This window comes from Centropristis striata, chromosome 15 (assembly GCF_030273125.1).
Source record: "Centropristis striata isolate RG_2023a ecotype Rhode Island chromosome 15, C.striata_1.0, whole genome shotgun sequence".
In the NCBI taxonomy this organism is placed as follows: Eukaryota; Metazoa; Chordata; class Actinopteri; order Perciformes; family Serranidae; genus Centropristis; species Centropristis striata.
In genome coordinates this window covers 2505862-2522218 of record NC_081531.1, presented here as the reverse complement: position 1 = coordinate 2522218, position 16357 = coordinate 2505862, and the positions used below count along the sequence as shown (strand labels likewise).

The following is a 16357-nucleotide window of genomic DNA, read 5'->3' as shown; positions in this document are numbered from 1 at the left end:
ACACACACACACACACAGTTACACACTGAGCATGCAGCATTGGAGTCCAGTAACTACAGTACAGTACAATATCCATCATAGTAGAAAAAGCCGAGTGGAGCTGATTATTGATCGCTGATTATTGATTATTGATTCTGCGGAGCGTGAACGTGGCGGACAGGAAGCAGCCGGGACGCCGCGTGACCTTTGACCTTTGATTTTTTTTAATTTTCACAGACAGAAATGTAAATTTTTAAAGTATTTTCTTTATTCTATTTATAAATAATGTATTTCCATTTCGGTTTGTGAAAACAAAAATCAATAAACACAGAGAGCTTCAGACTGATACAAACCTTTAATATTGATATTTGATATTTAATTTGACTATTTGATGAAACGTTGCTGCGTCTTTAAATACCCTAAAACTTGACCAGGGTTTGGTTGGTACCTGAGAACTTTACATTCTGTTATTACTCTTTTATTAAACATTTTTAAGGCAGATTATCATATTCTTTTACACTAAAAATCGTAAATGTTGACATTTTTATGTGAAAAAAATAAGAAAGTTAATATAAACTAAATTTATATTACAACCATGATTCCAAAAAGGTTGGTTCGCTGTGAAAAACGTGATAAAAACAGAACGTAATAATTTGTAAATCCTTTAATACAAAGACAAGATATCTGATGTTTAAACTGGGAATCTAAATATATACACTCATTCTGAATTTTAATGAATTCTGTTTTTATTCAGGTTTGTTGCAGCATTTTCCAACTTTTTTGGAATCTTAATTGTGAATATGAGGAATTGTAGAGATTTAAAACAGCATTTATATTCTGTATATTCTGCAGGGAGATCAAATATAATAGTGGTTTCTTTAAATACCCTAAAAATTGTACAGAATTTGGTTGGTACCTGAGAAGTTTACATTCTGTTATTACTCATTTATTAAACATGTTTAAGGCAGATTATCATATTTTTTTAGACTAAATATCTTAAATTTATCTTAAAATATAATATTTATTGTTTTCTTTCTCCGCTAAAAATAATGAAACTAAATAAATATCAGTTTTCTTGAATACTCAGAAAATCGTACAGAGTTTGGTTGGTACCTGAGTTTACATCCACGAGTCGTATTTCTGGGAAATTTGGAGGTTTAAAGACGTAAAGATATATATTTTTTATATATATTTAAGCACATAGTACATATGTTTGGTTTTAGGTGCTGATATATATTTCTGAGACTAAATATTTAACTTTAAACTTAAAGTAAAACTAGAAAATCTCTAAAGAAATTTTGAGTGTGCTTGACTCTGGCCTGGGAGGGGGGGGGGAGGGGGAGGGGGGCAGACTTTGGTTGCCAAGCAACCAGGGCCAGGTGGCGTCCACCTATCAGAGCAGAGCAATCAACTGAAATCAACAGCTGAAAGTTCCCCTCGAACAGAAAGCGTTTTTGTCCAAACCGTAGCTCCTATCAGTGATCCGACTTCACTTTGAGCATCCTCAGTTCTTCCTGGACGTCTACATATGTGTTTTGTGAAGAAAAATTAAGAAATGTATTTTTTAGAGCGATCAGAAGAAACTGGTAGCTCTGCTTTCCGCCAGAAATTTTACCGCCTTTTTCTGCCCTTTTGTAGAAACCCTTAGAAAAGTCATAGCACACTTGTCATGGCCGAGCCGGTCGATTTGATACGTTTTTAATCTATGTGCGACCAAAACTCTGGGAGTCGACCGAAAAAAACACGGAAGAATAAGAACTAGAAAATTTCTAAAGAAATTTTGAGTGTGCTTGCCTCTGGCCCGTGACTCTCACCCATTCATTATTAGATTACAATTTGGAAAGAGGAAATTGTCTTTTTAGAGCGATCAGAAGAAACTGATAGCTCTGTTTCCTCCTCATATTTTCCCTCCTTTTACCCATGGAGGTCTATGAGGCTGTTGGTGGTGTTGGTGGGTCATCTGTGCGTCGTACGCCCAAACTAGAACTCTGACAGCTTTACCACACCAATGTGAGGGAGAAGACACATTTTACTACGTTTCTATGTATAAATTATTTCTGTAGAGTGGCATTTGCGGCCTTGAGCGCAGTTTCCAAATTTATTTATTTTTTGACAATTTTTTCTCTCCCTCTACACTCTAGCGATGATGTCATCCACTCTAGCCTCTCCATAGGGTAACATTGGGGGGATTTTTTGGTGAAACCCTTAGAAAAGTCATAGCACACTTGTCATGGCCGAGCCGGTCGATTTAATAACTTTTTTGTGTTTGTGCGACCAAAACTCTGGGAGGAGTAGTCGACCCGAAAAAATACACGGAAGAAACGGAAGAATAAAATCTAGGATTAATCCCGGTGGATAGTAAATAGTGTGCTCTTTCAACCACGCTCAAGAAAAGTTGTCTGAGAGTTTATACAAAATATAACTGAACACTAAAATAATTGCATTTTTCATATTTTTTGGGTGAAATTTGGAGGTTTAAAGAGTATTTCTATATTTACACACATTTTACACGTGTTGAGTTTTAAGGCTGATATAAATATATTTATTTGACTAAAGTCCTAAAATTTTAAGGAGATTAATTTAATATTTTAAATTGAATGTGTATCATTAAACTAAAGGGAGATTACATATACACTAAATATATATAAATCATTTAATGAATAAATACAGTTTGAAATGTTTTTCTTAAATACGCAGAAAATTGTACAGAGTTTGGTTGGTGGTCCCTCGAAACCTTTAAAATCTTTGTTTTGACTTTATGTGAATTAATTTGAAAGTTTTACTTTTTTTAATCTATACAAAAGAGTTGAAAAGAAATGTTTATAAGTGTAAAAATATTTTGGGCAGTTTCAGCTGCGAGCAAACCAGACTTCATTCAAAATTTATGGAATTTAGTGTGAAATGTTTTTGGTGTTCACGCTCCTGAACGGCAAGTTAATTTTTTTTATGTTATAAATTCATCAACATAAGTTATTGCATTGTTTACAAAATAATAATGATAAAAAAATAAAATAATGATAGCTTAAAAATCAAATGTAAAGGTTTAGTATCAGTCCTGAAGAAGCTCAAATAGCTTGTTAGCACTGTTAGCATTATTAGCATTCCTAACTGTAACCAATGCATGCTCATAGCCACAAATTAGCACGTTAGCTTGTTGAAAACATGTTAGCTTGTGGCCAGCAGGAGCAGCTAAAGTGATGCTAACGATGCTAACTGGGTGGCTCGTCCTGCTGCTTCCCGTCACATGATAAGAAAAGCTTCAAACAGAAACCTGCGACTGTTTTTTAGCTTCGAATGAAAGAGACGAAACGTTCCGAGCCGTCTGCTTCGGGTTCATGGAGATAAATACGCAGCAGCACTGAACATCTGGTAAAAACAGGAAAAAAACATTCTGTTTCGTTTAGAATAACAAGTGAAATCTGCTTTAAGATGAATTCTTCAGTTTCAAGCAAAAACACCAAAAATACTTGTAAAAAAATGACATCTCAGATTTTTTTTTCCTCTCAAAAGATTTCCAGCACGAATAAATAAAACTTTCAAGTGTCTTAAAAAGTCAAAGTGGAGTTTGTTTGTTTTTTTTTGCTTTAGAAAACACACTAGAAAACATTCACTCTGTTGGCGCCATCCGGAGCCCCGACTGTGGGATCAGAGCTAGAACCTTTAATCACTTTTAATACCCAGATTCATATTTTAAATCCATTTGTTGAAGGATGAGTTCATGTTGGAGCTGATTTATTGCAAGAAATACAGTTTTTTTTCCCGCCGTAAAGATCGAGATATCGTGCCGGGAAGTCATCGCTTCGAAAATCAGTGAAAATTTGACCAGAGTCTGGTGGCGGCGGGTCGTTCGACTCAACAGACTCGTAATAATCTGACGTTTAGTCTTCAGGTCGGGACGCCCGTTGATAATTTCCGATATTTCTGGCGTTCCCCGAGCCGGGACGCCAAATGGCGCCGAGATGTCGAGGAACTTAAAGGGCAGCGGCGCTGTGGCGAACACATTCAGCGGTTGCTAAGAGAAACTGGTGTCACACTCTATAATGCACTTCATACTGAGAAAAAGAATAAAGCCAATAAAACACGATGTGTTCTCTACGGGGTGATCACACACGGCGAGCACTGCACGTCCGATCCAACATTAAAAAGCTTTAAATATACAAACGCCACATATCGAGAATAATCGTAAGAATAATAAGAATGTTTAATAATCTGATTGTACAAAGTTCTACATTCTCCCGACGGTTAAAAAGCAGCGTGAAGCCTCGGAGACGAACACAACGGGTCAAAAGTCGCAGAATATCAAAGACGGCCGTTTTGTTAGCTCGCGGCTAGCAGACGCCATCGCTCCCAGTGAGGAATGCTAGCAAAGCTAACAAGTCCGAGTCAAATCACCGGTTGAAATTTGGCGGCCGCGAGCGCCAAAACGTAGAAGAGGCCAAAGCGGGGAACACAAAACACAAAGTCCTGCATGCAGAAAAATCACATCGTCTGTACAGAAAGTAAACACTGAAGAGGAAGAAATACAAACTCTCCATTCAGAACTCCATTTGAAAAAACAACGTTTTTAAGAACGCTGACGTTTTCCCCACGAAAACCTCAAATCTCCTGCAGAATTAATCCAGCAGCCGAGCGCAGCGGCGGCGAGCGGGCGGGTTCACAATCCCCTCAAGACGCAGCTTTTATTTTGAAAATCCTTATTAAATTGTTAAAGCTCCTACAAGAAGAAAAAGAACAAACGAGATATGAGGTTTCACACCACGGACAGAGTGTCCTGATGTACGGAGGCTCAGAGGAGACGAAAACCACCAACACAATAATTGAATTAAATAATATATTTAAATTGATTTTCTGACTCTTTATATTCTTTTGTTTAAAGGATTTTGTTCAAGGATAAATTGGGATTTAGTTTTTGTTCTCATTTTAATATCCAAATCTGAAGTTCGAATTAAAAAAAAATATAAAGCAAAACATAAAGTAAAAAAACAAAAAAAATGTATTCTCTCAAATCTAAAAAAAAAAAGAGAAAAAAATAGTTTTTGGTGTCATTTTATATCCAAATCTGAAGGTCAAATTTAAAAAAAATCTAAAACAAAATAAAAAGTAAAATAAGTAAAATGTATGCTCTGTAAAATCTAAAAAAAAAAAGAAGAGAAAAAAGGAAAAATTAAATTATGTGTAAAATTATTAATTTCACATAACTGTCATTTTTATATGAATGTAAACATGTGTGAGTAGTTTTGTCTCTCTGGGCCTCCGTACAGATGAGTGTATTCAGGTTGGTCCCGGCAACAGATGACAGGCGAGCGTGTCGGTGATTCTGATTGGCCGTCAGCATCACTTTTTAAAATGATGTGATTCTGTACTTTAATCAGTTTATTATTGATGTTTTTAAACTTTTTAATGAAACTTTAGTTTGGATTTTGGTTCTAGAACACAATCAGGGAGCAGCGTGTATCCTCCTCATGTTTCCTTCCTTCCTTCCTTCCTTCCTTCCTTCCTTCCTTCCTTCCTTCCTCTCACAGATCTTGTAAATCTAAAACATTTTGTAAAGTTTCTTCTGCTGACGAAGCAGACAGACAGCTCGTTAAGGTACCTCGTTAAGGCCCTCCTCGTTAGGACACCTGTCGGGGGTCAGGGAGGGGTCAGAGGTCAGGGGTCGGGGGTCTGGGGGGTCGGAGGTGTGGCTGTTCATGGAAGATCGCAGGTCGGAGAGCGGTGGAAGCTTGTGGAGCGCTCCGAGCCCGATGGAAGCAGAGAGATGAACATCCAAACCTCATTTCCTGAACTGCTTATTACAATTAATATTAATGTTTAATTATTACTTTTAATCTGTTTAATGACTCAGAGACGCAGCAGGTTCTGATCAATGTTTAGACCCAAATATCTCCCATTTACTTTGTCATTATGAGATATTTTACAAGATATTAAACCAGTTATTTGACAAAACAAGCTAAAAATAAAAAAAATAATAAATATCCGTCGTAAAACAAATTAGTTTAATTATAATAATTAAGTTAATTTGTAGTTAAATTAATTTAACAGAAATTTTTAAAAAATAAAATAAAACAAGAAATGACTTCAAAATGTTATTAACTACAAATTAAATAAATAAATCTTAAAATTATTATTTAATGTCTGGAAGTAAAAATGTGAAATGCTTTATTTTGTGTTTTATTTTCCTGTTTATTATTTATTATTTTTTTTTGTGATGTTTCTTTTAAAAAAAATATTCGTAAGCCAATAAAGAAACTGGTTGTGATCAGGAGATAATGGGTCTAATAATAATAATAATAATAATAATAATAATCAGTAACCGTGCGACTCTGTATGAACTAATAAATGTGTTTTTACTCTATAAAGTTATTGTTACTTTCAGGTAGAAACCTCGTATCTCCAGTTATGTTTTTCTGTCGTAATCAATACATTATTTAATGAATAAAAATCTCAACAGGTTTTTACTATTTGTGAAACTCTGACAATTAAAAACCTCTTAATCCATTTAGAATCCATCAATTATTCATTCATTAATTAGGAAGTGCTTTTCATGGGGTTTAATTACTATTATTAGTGATTAAATGTATTATTAATGAATATATTAATGGATTTTAATGCATTAAGTTATTGCCAGTGAATCACGGATCGATTAATTAATATAATACATTAAAACATTATATTATTTTATGATAATAAAGTGGTTTGACCTCTTAAAAAAACCCTGAATTGACTCAGACGACGATGTAATAATCTGATAAACCTGATAAATATCTCAGTGCCGTTACATATTTATTCATTATTGATTATAAATTCATGTTTTTTTTTCTTAAAATGAAACATAAACCTGGAGATACGAGGTTTTTACACGCGTTTACATTCGCTGCAGCTGATTGGCTAATCACAAGGGGGCGTGGCTGACGTCCAAAGGAGCGGAGGAGAGGATTGGTGCTGATTGGTCGTTGGCTGTGCAGTTCACTGCTCTCTGGCCCCGCCCCTCGTCTCCTCTCAAACTTCCTGTCTGGTGTCACACGCCTGGCCTGCTGTCAATCAATCAGTTGTCAAGGCGACGGTGGCCCCATCAAAGCCCCGCCCACTCTGGAAGTTAGCTGAAGAAGAAGAAGAAGAAGAAGAAGAAGAAATGTCAAAAAAATAAACAAACAGAAACCAATTCTGAGATTATTTATGAAAACATGTCTTAGAATTTCATTAATCTGACATTTGTTTGTTCTCAGACTGTTTTGTTTGATGGGCCCGGTTTTTGGTCATTTTGGGCCATTTTGTGTCTTCTTTGGTAATTCTGTCTTTTTTTTGGACATTTTGTTTCTTTTTCAGTAATTTTGTGTCTTTTTTTGGTCATTTTGTGTCTTTTTTGGTCATTTTGTGTCTTTTTTTTAAGTAATTTCGTTTTTGTCCCTTCAATTTTGTGTCTTTTTTGGTCATTTTGTTTCTTTTTTTAAGGAATTTAGTTTTTTTTCCTGTAATTTTGTGTCTTTTTGGTAATTTTGTGTATTTTTTGGTCATTTTGTGTCTTTTTTTTGTCATTTTGATACTGCCTCCAGCGGTCCCCAGGTAATTTGAGTTTATAGAATCAAATAACCAATTAGAAACAAACTGATCAGAAAAAAGATCAGCATGATAAGAACGACCTAAAATGACAGAACCATCTTTTAGTATTTCGTTTGATGTCCCATCCACATACATGGAGGGTTTATAAGCTATACCGCAGCCCGCCACCAGGGGGACATTTAGCCTCACTATTGGTAGTCAGGCTGTGGTTTCCTCATATTCAGTCAGGTATGAAGTGTCGACCCCGCCCGCCCTCACCATTACTGTGTTGTGTGGAAGGTCCCTCTAATTACTTTTTTTTTTTTGGTAATTTTCTGTCTTTTTTAAAATAATTTTGTTTTTTTTAATAATTGTGTGTTTTTTAATAAGTTTGTGTCTTTTTAAAATAATTTTATGATATTTTTTGGTAATTCTGTGTCTTTTTTTGGTAATTTTGTGTCTTTAAATAATTTTGTGCCTTTTTTGGTCATTTTGTGTCTTTTTTGGTCATTTTGTGTCTTTTTTTGGTCATATTGTGTCTTTTTTTTAGTCATTTTGTGTCTTTTTTGGTCATTTTGTGTCTTTTTTAAAATATTTTTTTATTTTTTGGTAATTCTGTGTAGTCTTTGGTCATTTTGTGTCTTTTTTTTAGTAATTTAGTGTCTTTTTTTAGTCATTTTGTGTCTTTTTTAGTCATTTTGTGTCTTTTTTGGTCATTTTGTGTCTTTTTTAAAATATTTTTTTATTTTTTGGTAATTCTGTGTAGTCTTTGGTCATTTTGTGTCTTTTTTTTAGTAATTTAGTGTCTTTTTTTAGTCATTTTGTGTCTTTTTTTAGTCATTTTGTGTCTTTTTTAGTCATTTTGTGTCTTTTTTTGGTCATTTTGTGTCTTTTTTTAGTCATTTTGTGTCTTTTTTGGTAATTCTGTGTATTCTTTGGTCATTTTGTGTCCTTTTTTTTAGTAATTTAGTGTCTTTTTTTAGTCATTTTGTGTCTTTTTTTGGTCATGTTGTGTCTTTTTTAAAATATTTTTTTATTTTTTGGTAATTCTGTGTACTCTTTGGTCATTTTGTGTCTTTTTTTTAGTAATTTAGTGTCTTTTTTTAGTCATTTTGTGTCTTTTTTAGTCATTTTGTGTCTTTTTTTGGTCATTTTGTGTCTTTTTTTAGTCATTTTGTGTCTTTTTGGGTAATTCTGTGTATTCTTTGGTCATTTTGTGTCCTTTTTTTAGTAATTTAGTGTCTTTTTTTAGTCATTTTGTGTCTTTTTTTGGTCATGTTGTGTCTTTTTTTAGTCATTTTGTGGGGGACATTCGGCCTCACTATTGGTAATCAGTCTTTGGTTTCCAAACATTCATTCATGTATGAAGTGTCGACCCCGCCCCGCCCTGACCTGGTCTTACTTGCTGAGCGTGGACGGGGAGCCTGAGCGGTGGAAGTGGACGATCTGCCACTTCCCGTCGCGGCGGTGCCACACCCTGGTCTCCTCTGATTGGGCGGTGCGAGGCGTCCCGTTGGCGTCGATGTACTGAGTCACTCTGATGTAGGCGATGCAGGCGGCCTCGTCCCCCACCAGGTGGATGTGAGGGTTCAGGATGGTGGTGTGGACCGGTTTACTGTTCTTGGACCACACTGAGGACAGACAGGTGCAGGTGAGACCACTGAACAGGAAGTCATAGGCATCAGAAGTCATAACGAGGCTGTCAACCATGCGGGGAGCTCACAGTTTTCAAAATAAAAGCGGTGGAAGTCGAGGCCTTCGACCAGATTCCCCAACGCCTCGGGCTCGAACGCCGTCACAGCCGGGTCGCACATTTTACTGAGAGGACAGACAGGTTACGGTCAGAGCAGGTTTTTCACAATAAGAGTCCAATTTCACAATAAGAGTCTTGTGATACATACGTGTAGCTCTCAAAGTCTCCATTGCTGATCGCCTCGATGAGCTGCTCCGTCACTTTAATGATGTCCTGCTTCCTCACTGAGAGACAGACAGGCAGACAGACAGGTCAGTATAGTCATCTCAGCTGAAGTTTCTTTGTTTTTATCTGCCTGTCAATCATCACTGAATAAGTTGTAAACTCTGTGTGTGTGTGTGTGTGTGTGTACCTCTGGTATCTTCGTCTTCGATGGTGGTGTTTGTGCTCTCAGATGATTCCTACAATAACAACAAAACAACAACAAACAGCTGATTCAGTTTATAATGGGTGTGTATTGGACGGAATGTTCAGAGCTAGAGTGATGACATCACAGCTAGAGTGGAGAGAGGCTGGGACATTTTCTGAAACTTTTCTTAAAAAACCTGTGCTGGTTCCCACAACTTTCACTCTTCATAAATCATTTTTATAACAGATTGTAGAGAAGTTTGTGGCGGTCGCAGACATCCGACTCTGGAATCAGTGGGACCAACAGATTTGTCTCAGTGAGCCTGAATGTGACAGCAACTCCAACCAACTGTCCCATAGACACTAATGTTAACTGGGACCAGACATTTCTAGAAGAAACACAAAATCTGTGTTCTAACCTGTGATGTTGATCACATTTCTTTTACTACAGACATGAAACCTACATCAACACGTTCAGCAGAGACTTTTATTTCTGATCAGACTAATATTTTGTTGTTCGGACTCACGGTTTGTGAATAATTAAGAGCAGTTGGAGAGGTTCAATCTCCATTTAATGACCTTTCTCAGCTGTTAGATACTGTGAGCCCTAATCACCACAGCAGGCCTTCAAAATAAAAGCCCACAATGGTATCTGTATGATCGAGGAAATTTTATTAATAATAATAATAATAATAATGATAATAATAATAATAATAATGCGCTGATTTTTGTGATTATTCTGATTTTGTATATACTGTTTATGTCTATAGATTTATTTCTTATTTGTTATTTTTTATTTTATTCTATTCATTTTATTTGTTAATTCCATTTATCTATTTTGTTATGCTACTGTAACACCAACATTTCCCTTCATTAATTAATAAAGAATGTCTATTTCTATGTCTAATAATAATAATAAATATTAATTATTAATAATAATAGAGGGTTTACCTTGACTCCGTCGGTCTTCTTGTTGCTTCCACTCTTTCCTCCTGAGCGAGGGATGATAATGAAGAGAAAAAGAAGCAGCAGAGTCAGAAAGAAAGGAACAAACGCAGAAAAGAGGAGAGACGGCATCGTACGCTGACAGGAAGCACTTCAAAATAAAATCAAAGATAAACTGATACTAAAGATTTAAAGGTCCGGACGGGAAAAGAGTCAAAATGAAATAAAATACAGGACAGAAAATCCAGAGCTGCTCCCTGCCTGAGGGTGTGTTGGTCCTCTGTCTCACCCCAACACCAGGCAGACAGACAGGCAGGCAGACAGGCAGACAGACAGGCAGACAGACAGGTGGGGGTCACTCAGAGAGAGTGGAGGCCAAATTTAGGATCAACTTGAGATAACTGGAGAGCAGAAACACATTCCTGTTGCCTCACAGACACAGTTTCTGTTCTGATCCTCCAGTTAAAACCTGGTAAAGTTTTTTTCATGTGAGCTCAAAGTTTAATACGGTAATGTTTTATGTTATTATTATTAATAATAACGATAATAATAATAATAATAATAATAACAAACAGCCTGTCTCTCTCTCTCTGCCTGTCTGTCTCGTGGTGGTTTCCCTCCTATCTTTAGGTCTGTGGCCTCCTGAGCCTGTTTGAAACTTTATGACAGCTGCTGTTCACACACACACACACACACACACACACACACACACACACACACACACACACACAGTGATAACCTGTTAATTGTGTGTAAGCTGGCAGCTGATTGGTTAGTCTCTGTGTGACCGACCCCCGGCTACTGTAACTCAATCAGGTCAAAGGTCAAACAGCTGACGATCTTACCCGAGAAATTCCTGGTCGCCAACATGGTGGTGAGGATCGCTCCCTGAAGGGAAGGAGACGAGGAGGGAAGGGAAGGAGACGAGGAGGGAAAGGAAGGAGACGAGGAGGGAAGAGTGTTTAGTCACTAAAAAAGTGCGTAATGTAATTTTCACATTAAGAGACAAATGTGTTTACAAAAAGACTTTTAAACTGAAAATCGGATATAAAACACTGAACTCTTTATACAGTCACATCATAAATAAACAAAAATATTTATATACAAGTATCTGACCTCTGACCTCTGACCCCTGACCTCAGCTCGCCTTGAGTTTCCTTCTGGCTAACAGGCTAACTCTGCCCATTGGTTTACATAAGAGATGCTAACATGCTAACTCTGCCCACTAGTTTACATGAGAGAGGCTAACATGCTAACTCTGCCCATTGGTTTACATAAGAGATGTTAACATGTTATCTCTGCCCACTTTATTTACATGAGAGATGCTAACATGCTAACTCTGCCCACTAGTTTACATGAGAGAGGCTAACATGCTAACTCTGCCCATTGGTTTACATTAGAGATGTTAACATGTTATCTCTGCCCACTTTATTTACATGAGAGATGCTAACATGCTAACTCTGCCCATTGGTTTACATTACAGATGTTAACATGTTATCTCTGCCCACTTTATTTACATGACAGATGCTAACATGCTAACTCTGCCCACTATTTTACATGAGGGATGCTAAAATGCTAACTCTGCCCAATGGTTTACATGAGGGATGCTAAAATGCTAACTCTGCCCAATAGTTAACATGAGAGATGCTAACATGCTAACTCTGCTCATTGGTTTACATGAGGGATGCTAAAATGCTAGCTCTGCCCACTGATATACATGAGAGATGCTAACTTGCTAACTCTGCCCACTGGTTTACATGAGATACGCTAACATGCTAACTCTGTCCACTAGACATGATAAATAAATAAAAAGATGTATATACAAGTATCTGACCCCTGACCTCTGACCTCTGACCCCTGACCTCGACTCACCTTGAGTTTCCTTCTAGCGTTGAACTTCTTCAGACACTCGACCGTTTCCTGTCTGTGCATACAGGACGCCACCGTGGAGCGATGCTGCAAGGAAGATCACACGCTTCATCATCATCATTATCATAAGCTCTAAACATGTAAATAAATATAATTCTGTACATGAAAAATGTAAATAATGTAAATATATTAATATAAATTTTATACGTTTATATCAATAAAAATAATGTACATGTATAAATCTAAATTCTAAATGTAAATGAATATATATACTAGACATATATAGACATAAATAATATATGTTTGTAATTATAAATATAATTTCTGTATATTTATAAATATAAATTATATACATATATAAATATAAATTATATACATATATAAATATACATTCTGTACTGTATAATTATTAATATATTAATTTTGTATGTATTTAAATATAAACACTGCAAGTATATAAATAAAAAACTGTGCGTATATAAATATAAATTATGTATGTGTATAAATATAAATATAAATTCTGTACGTATATAAACATAAAGACTGTATGTATATAAATGAAATAATTTATATATATAAATATTCATATAAATACTGTAAATATAAGCTCTACATGTATATAAATATAAATAATGTATGTACATAAACATAAATACTATGCGTATATAAGTAAAATAATGTACGTATATAGATATAAATACCATAAATATAAGCTCTACATGTATATAAATATATATTCTGAACATATATAAATATAAATATAACTTCTACATGTAGTTAAATATAAATACTGTACGTATTACAATAAAATAATGTATGTATATGAATATAAATACCGTAAATATAAGCTCTACATGTATATAAATATATATTCTGAACATATATAAATATAAATATAACTTCTACATGTAGTTAAATATAAATACTGTAAGTATTACAATAAAATAATGTATGTATATAAATATAAATGCCGTAAATATAAGCTCTACAAGTGTATAAATATATATTCTGTACATGTATAAATATAAGGACAAGCTCTGTATATAAATATTTATTCTGTACATGCAGAAATATAAGTATAAGCTCTGTATATAAATATATATTCTGTACATGCATAAATATAAATATAAGCTCTGTATATAAATATATATTCTGTACATGCATAAATATAAATATAAGCTCTGTATATAAATATATATTCTGTACATGCATAAATATAAATATAAGCTCAGTGTGTATATAAATATATATTCTGTACATATATAAATATAAATATAAGCTCAGTGTGTATATAAATATATCTTCTGTACATATATAAATATAAATATAAGCTCAGTGTGTATATAAATATATCTTCTGTACATATATAAATATAAATATAAGCTCAGTGTGTATATAAATACATATATTCAGCGTGTATATAAACATGGCGTCTCACAGAGATCCAGGGGTGTTTGAGCGCCTCGGCTGCTGTGATGCGCTTCGACGGGTTGATGGTCAGCATCTTGTTGATGAGGTCTTTGGCTTCAGGAGTCACCGTGTCCCACTCAGGAGACGGAAACTAGGACCAGGAGGAGGAGGACAAGGTGTCAGCCAGGCCCCGCCCACAACACACACACACAGACCGACCAATCACTGAGCTCCGTCTGTAAACTACAGGTAACCTACATCATAAGCTCCAGCTTTGATCTGCTGGTACAGACGATGCTGATCCTCGTCCCAGAACGGAGGATAACCCACCAATAGGATGTAGAGGATCACACCTGGAGGAGAGACAGACAGAGAGAGAGACACCTGAGAGAGACACCTGGAGGAGAGACTGAAAGAGAGAGACAGACACCTGAGAGAGACACCTGGAGGAGAGACTGAAAGAGAGAGAGACACACACCTGTGACCCACACTCACACACCTGAGAGACACACACACCCGGGAGAGACACACACCCGAGAGAGAGAGACACACACACACCTTAAAGAGAGACAAACACACCTGTGACACACACACACACGCACGCACACCTGAGAGACACACACACCCGAGAGAGAGAGAGAGAGAGGAGAGAGAGAGAGAGAGAGAGAGAGAGAGAGAGAGAGAGAGAGACACACACACACACACACACACACACACCTGAGAGACACACACACACACACACACACACACACCCGGGAGACACACACACACACCTGAGACACACCTGAGACACAGACACCTGAGAGAGAGAGAGAGAGAGAGAGAGAGAGAGAGAGAGAGAGAGAGACACACACACACAGACACACACACACACACACCTGAGAGACACAAGACACACACACACACACCTGAGAGAGAGAAACACACACACACACACACCTTAAAGAGAGAGAGAGAGACACACACACACAAACACACACATCAAAGAGAGAGAGAGAGAGAGAGAGAGAGAGAGAGAGAGAGAGAGAAACAGACACACACCAGAGAGAGGAGAGGATGCTAGGAAAGGAAACAAGGAGACATAGATGAACTGACCACAGGCCCAGAGGTCGACTGCTTTGCCATACGGGTCCTTCCTCAGCACCTCTGGGGACAGGTACCCTGGAGTCCCTGCAAAGCCTGGAAACACACACATTGTAGTTGTAGTACTATGAGTATTAACTCATAGTACTACAACTACTACTGCAGTAGTACTACAGTATTAGTATCTGTGAGGTCTTACCGAACCAGGCCTGCTGGTCTCCTTCCACCTCGATGGCGAGGCCGAAGTCGGCCAGTTTCACCGCCGCTCCTTTCGACTTCGAGGCCAGAAGAAGATTCTCTGGCTGCAGACACAGAGGAGGAGCTAACAGGCTAACTCTGCCCACTGGTTCACATGAGAGATGCTAACATGCTAACTCTGCCCACTAGTGTACATGAGAGATGCTAACATGCTAATTGTGATAACAACAGGTTATAACACATTATAACAGGTAATAACAGACAGGTACCTTCAGGTCTCGATGGACCACGCCCATCTGGTGACAGTGAAGCACCGCCTCTAAAATCTGTTGGATACAGTGACTGACCACAGAGACAGAGGTCAAAGGTCAGAGTTCATGTGTACACCTGCATGACTAATTAATTAATTGATTAACTGATTCATTTCCTACCTGGCATCAGCTTCACTGTAATATTCTCTGGCTACAATATCTTCAAATAACTCTCCACCTGTGACCCTGAGAGGAAACATACATGGTTTTATCAACAGTGTAGAGTTATAAAGAATACTTGAATCTATAAGAGATATCATAACAACATGTTATTAACTAATATATAATTTAATGTGTATATTGGTAAATATCATAATATGTACAACATACAAATAATTATGTAGTATTCCAGTTACACATCAACATTATATAACACAAAGTAGGGAACATATAAAGTGTAGCATTACTAGCATAACATATTGTTGATAAATGTTGTTTTATGAAGCAGGAATGACTCACAGGTCAAAGATGAGGTAATGATGCAGCTCCTCTGAGATGCTGTCATGTAGCCGAACTGATGAAAGGTAAACAAAGATCAGATTATTGATCATGTGACTCTACAGGACAGATTAATGTTCGCCAACAAGCTTCAACATGTGGTGATGCTAGAGGCTAAGCTAACAGTTTCCCTCTAACATGCTAACATGCTAACTCTGCCCATTGGTGTACATTACAAATGCAACATGCTAACTCTGCCCACTGGTTTACATTAGAAATGCTAATTCTGGCAACTGATTTATAAAAGAAAAGCTAACATGCTAACTCTGCCCACTGGTTCACAGGAGAGATGCTAACATGCCAACTCTGCCCACTGGTTTACATGAGAGATGCTAACATGCTAACTCTGCCCACTGGTTTATATGAGAGATGCTAACATGCTTACTCTGCCCACTGGTTTATATGAGACAAGCTAACATGCTAA

The 16357-nt window shown here is 36.6% G+C and overlaps 1 protein-coding gene across 2 annotated transcripts in view; it reads right to left on the bottom strand.

Moving 5' to 3' along the window:
- Positions 1-4: 4 nt before the first annotated feature.
- camk2a (calcium/calmodulin-dependent protein kinase II alpha) overlaps positions 5-16357 on the bottom strand; it is a 31234-nt gene continuing 14881 nt past the window's right edge. Inside the window, exons 4-18 of one of the 2 annotated variants that reach the window (XM_059350993.1) lie at positions 15895-15949; positions 15556-15621; positions 15394-15466; positions 15126-15228; positions 14939-15022; positions 14102-14196; positions 13872-13994; positions 12437-12520; positions 11410-11452; positions 10571-10611; positions 9624-9672; positions 9420-9495; positions 9242-9336; positions 8911-9149; positions 5-7079 (exon numbers count right to left, since the gene is read on the bottom strand). In XM_059350993.1, the coding sequence (XP_059206976.1) occupies positions 8917-9149; positions 9242-9336; positions 9420-9495; positions 9624-9672; positions 10571-10611; positions 11410-11452; positions 12437-12520; positions 13872-13994; positions 14102-14196; positions 14939-15022; positions 15126-15228; positions 15394-15466; positions 15556-15621; positions 15895-15949 (1220 nt within the window). In that variant the 3' untranslated portion in view covers positions 5-7079; positions 8911-8916. The remainder of the gene's footprint in view (positions 7080-8910; positions 9150-9241; positions 9337-9419; positions 9496-9623; positions 9673-10570; positions 10612-11409; positions 11453-12436; positions 12521-13871; positions 13995-14101; positions 14197-14938; positions 15023-15125; positions 15229-15393; positions 15467-15555; positions 15622-15894; positions 15950-16357) is intronic. The other variant, XM_059350992.1, reaches the window with a different exon arrangement.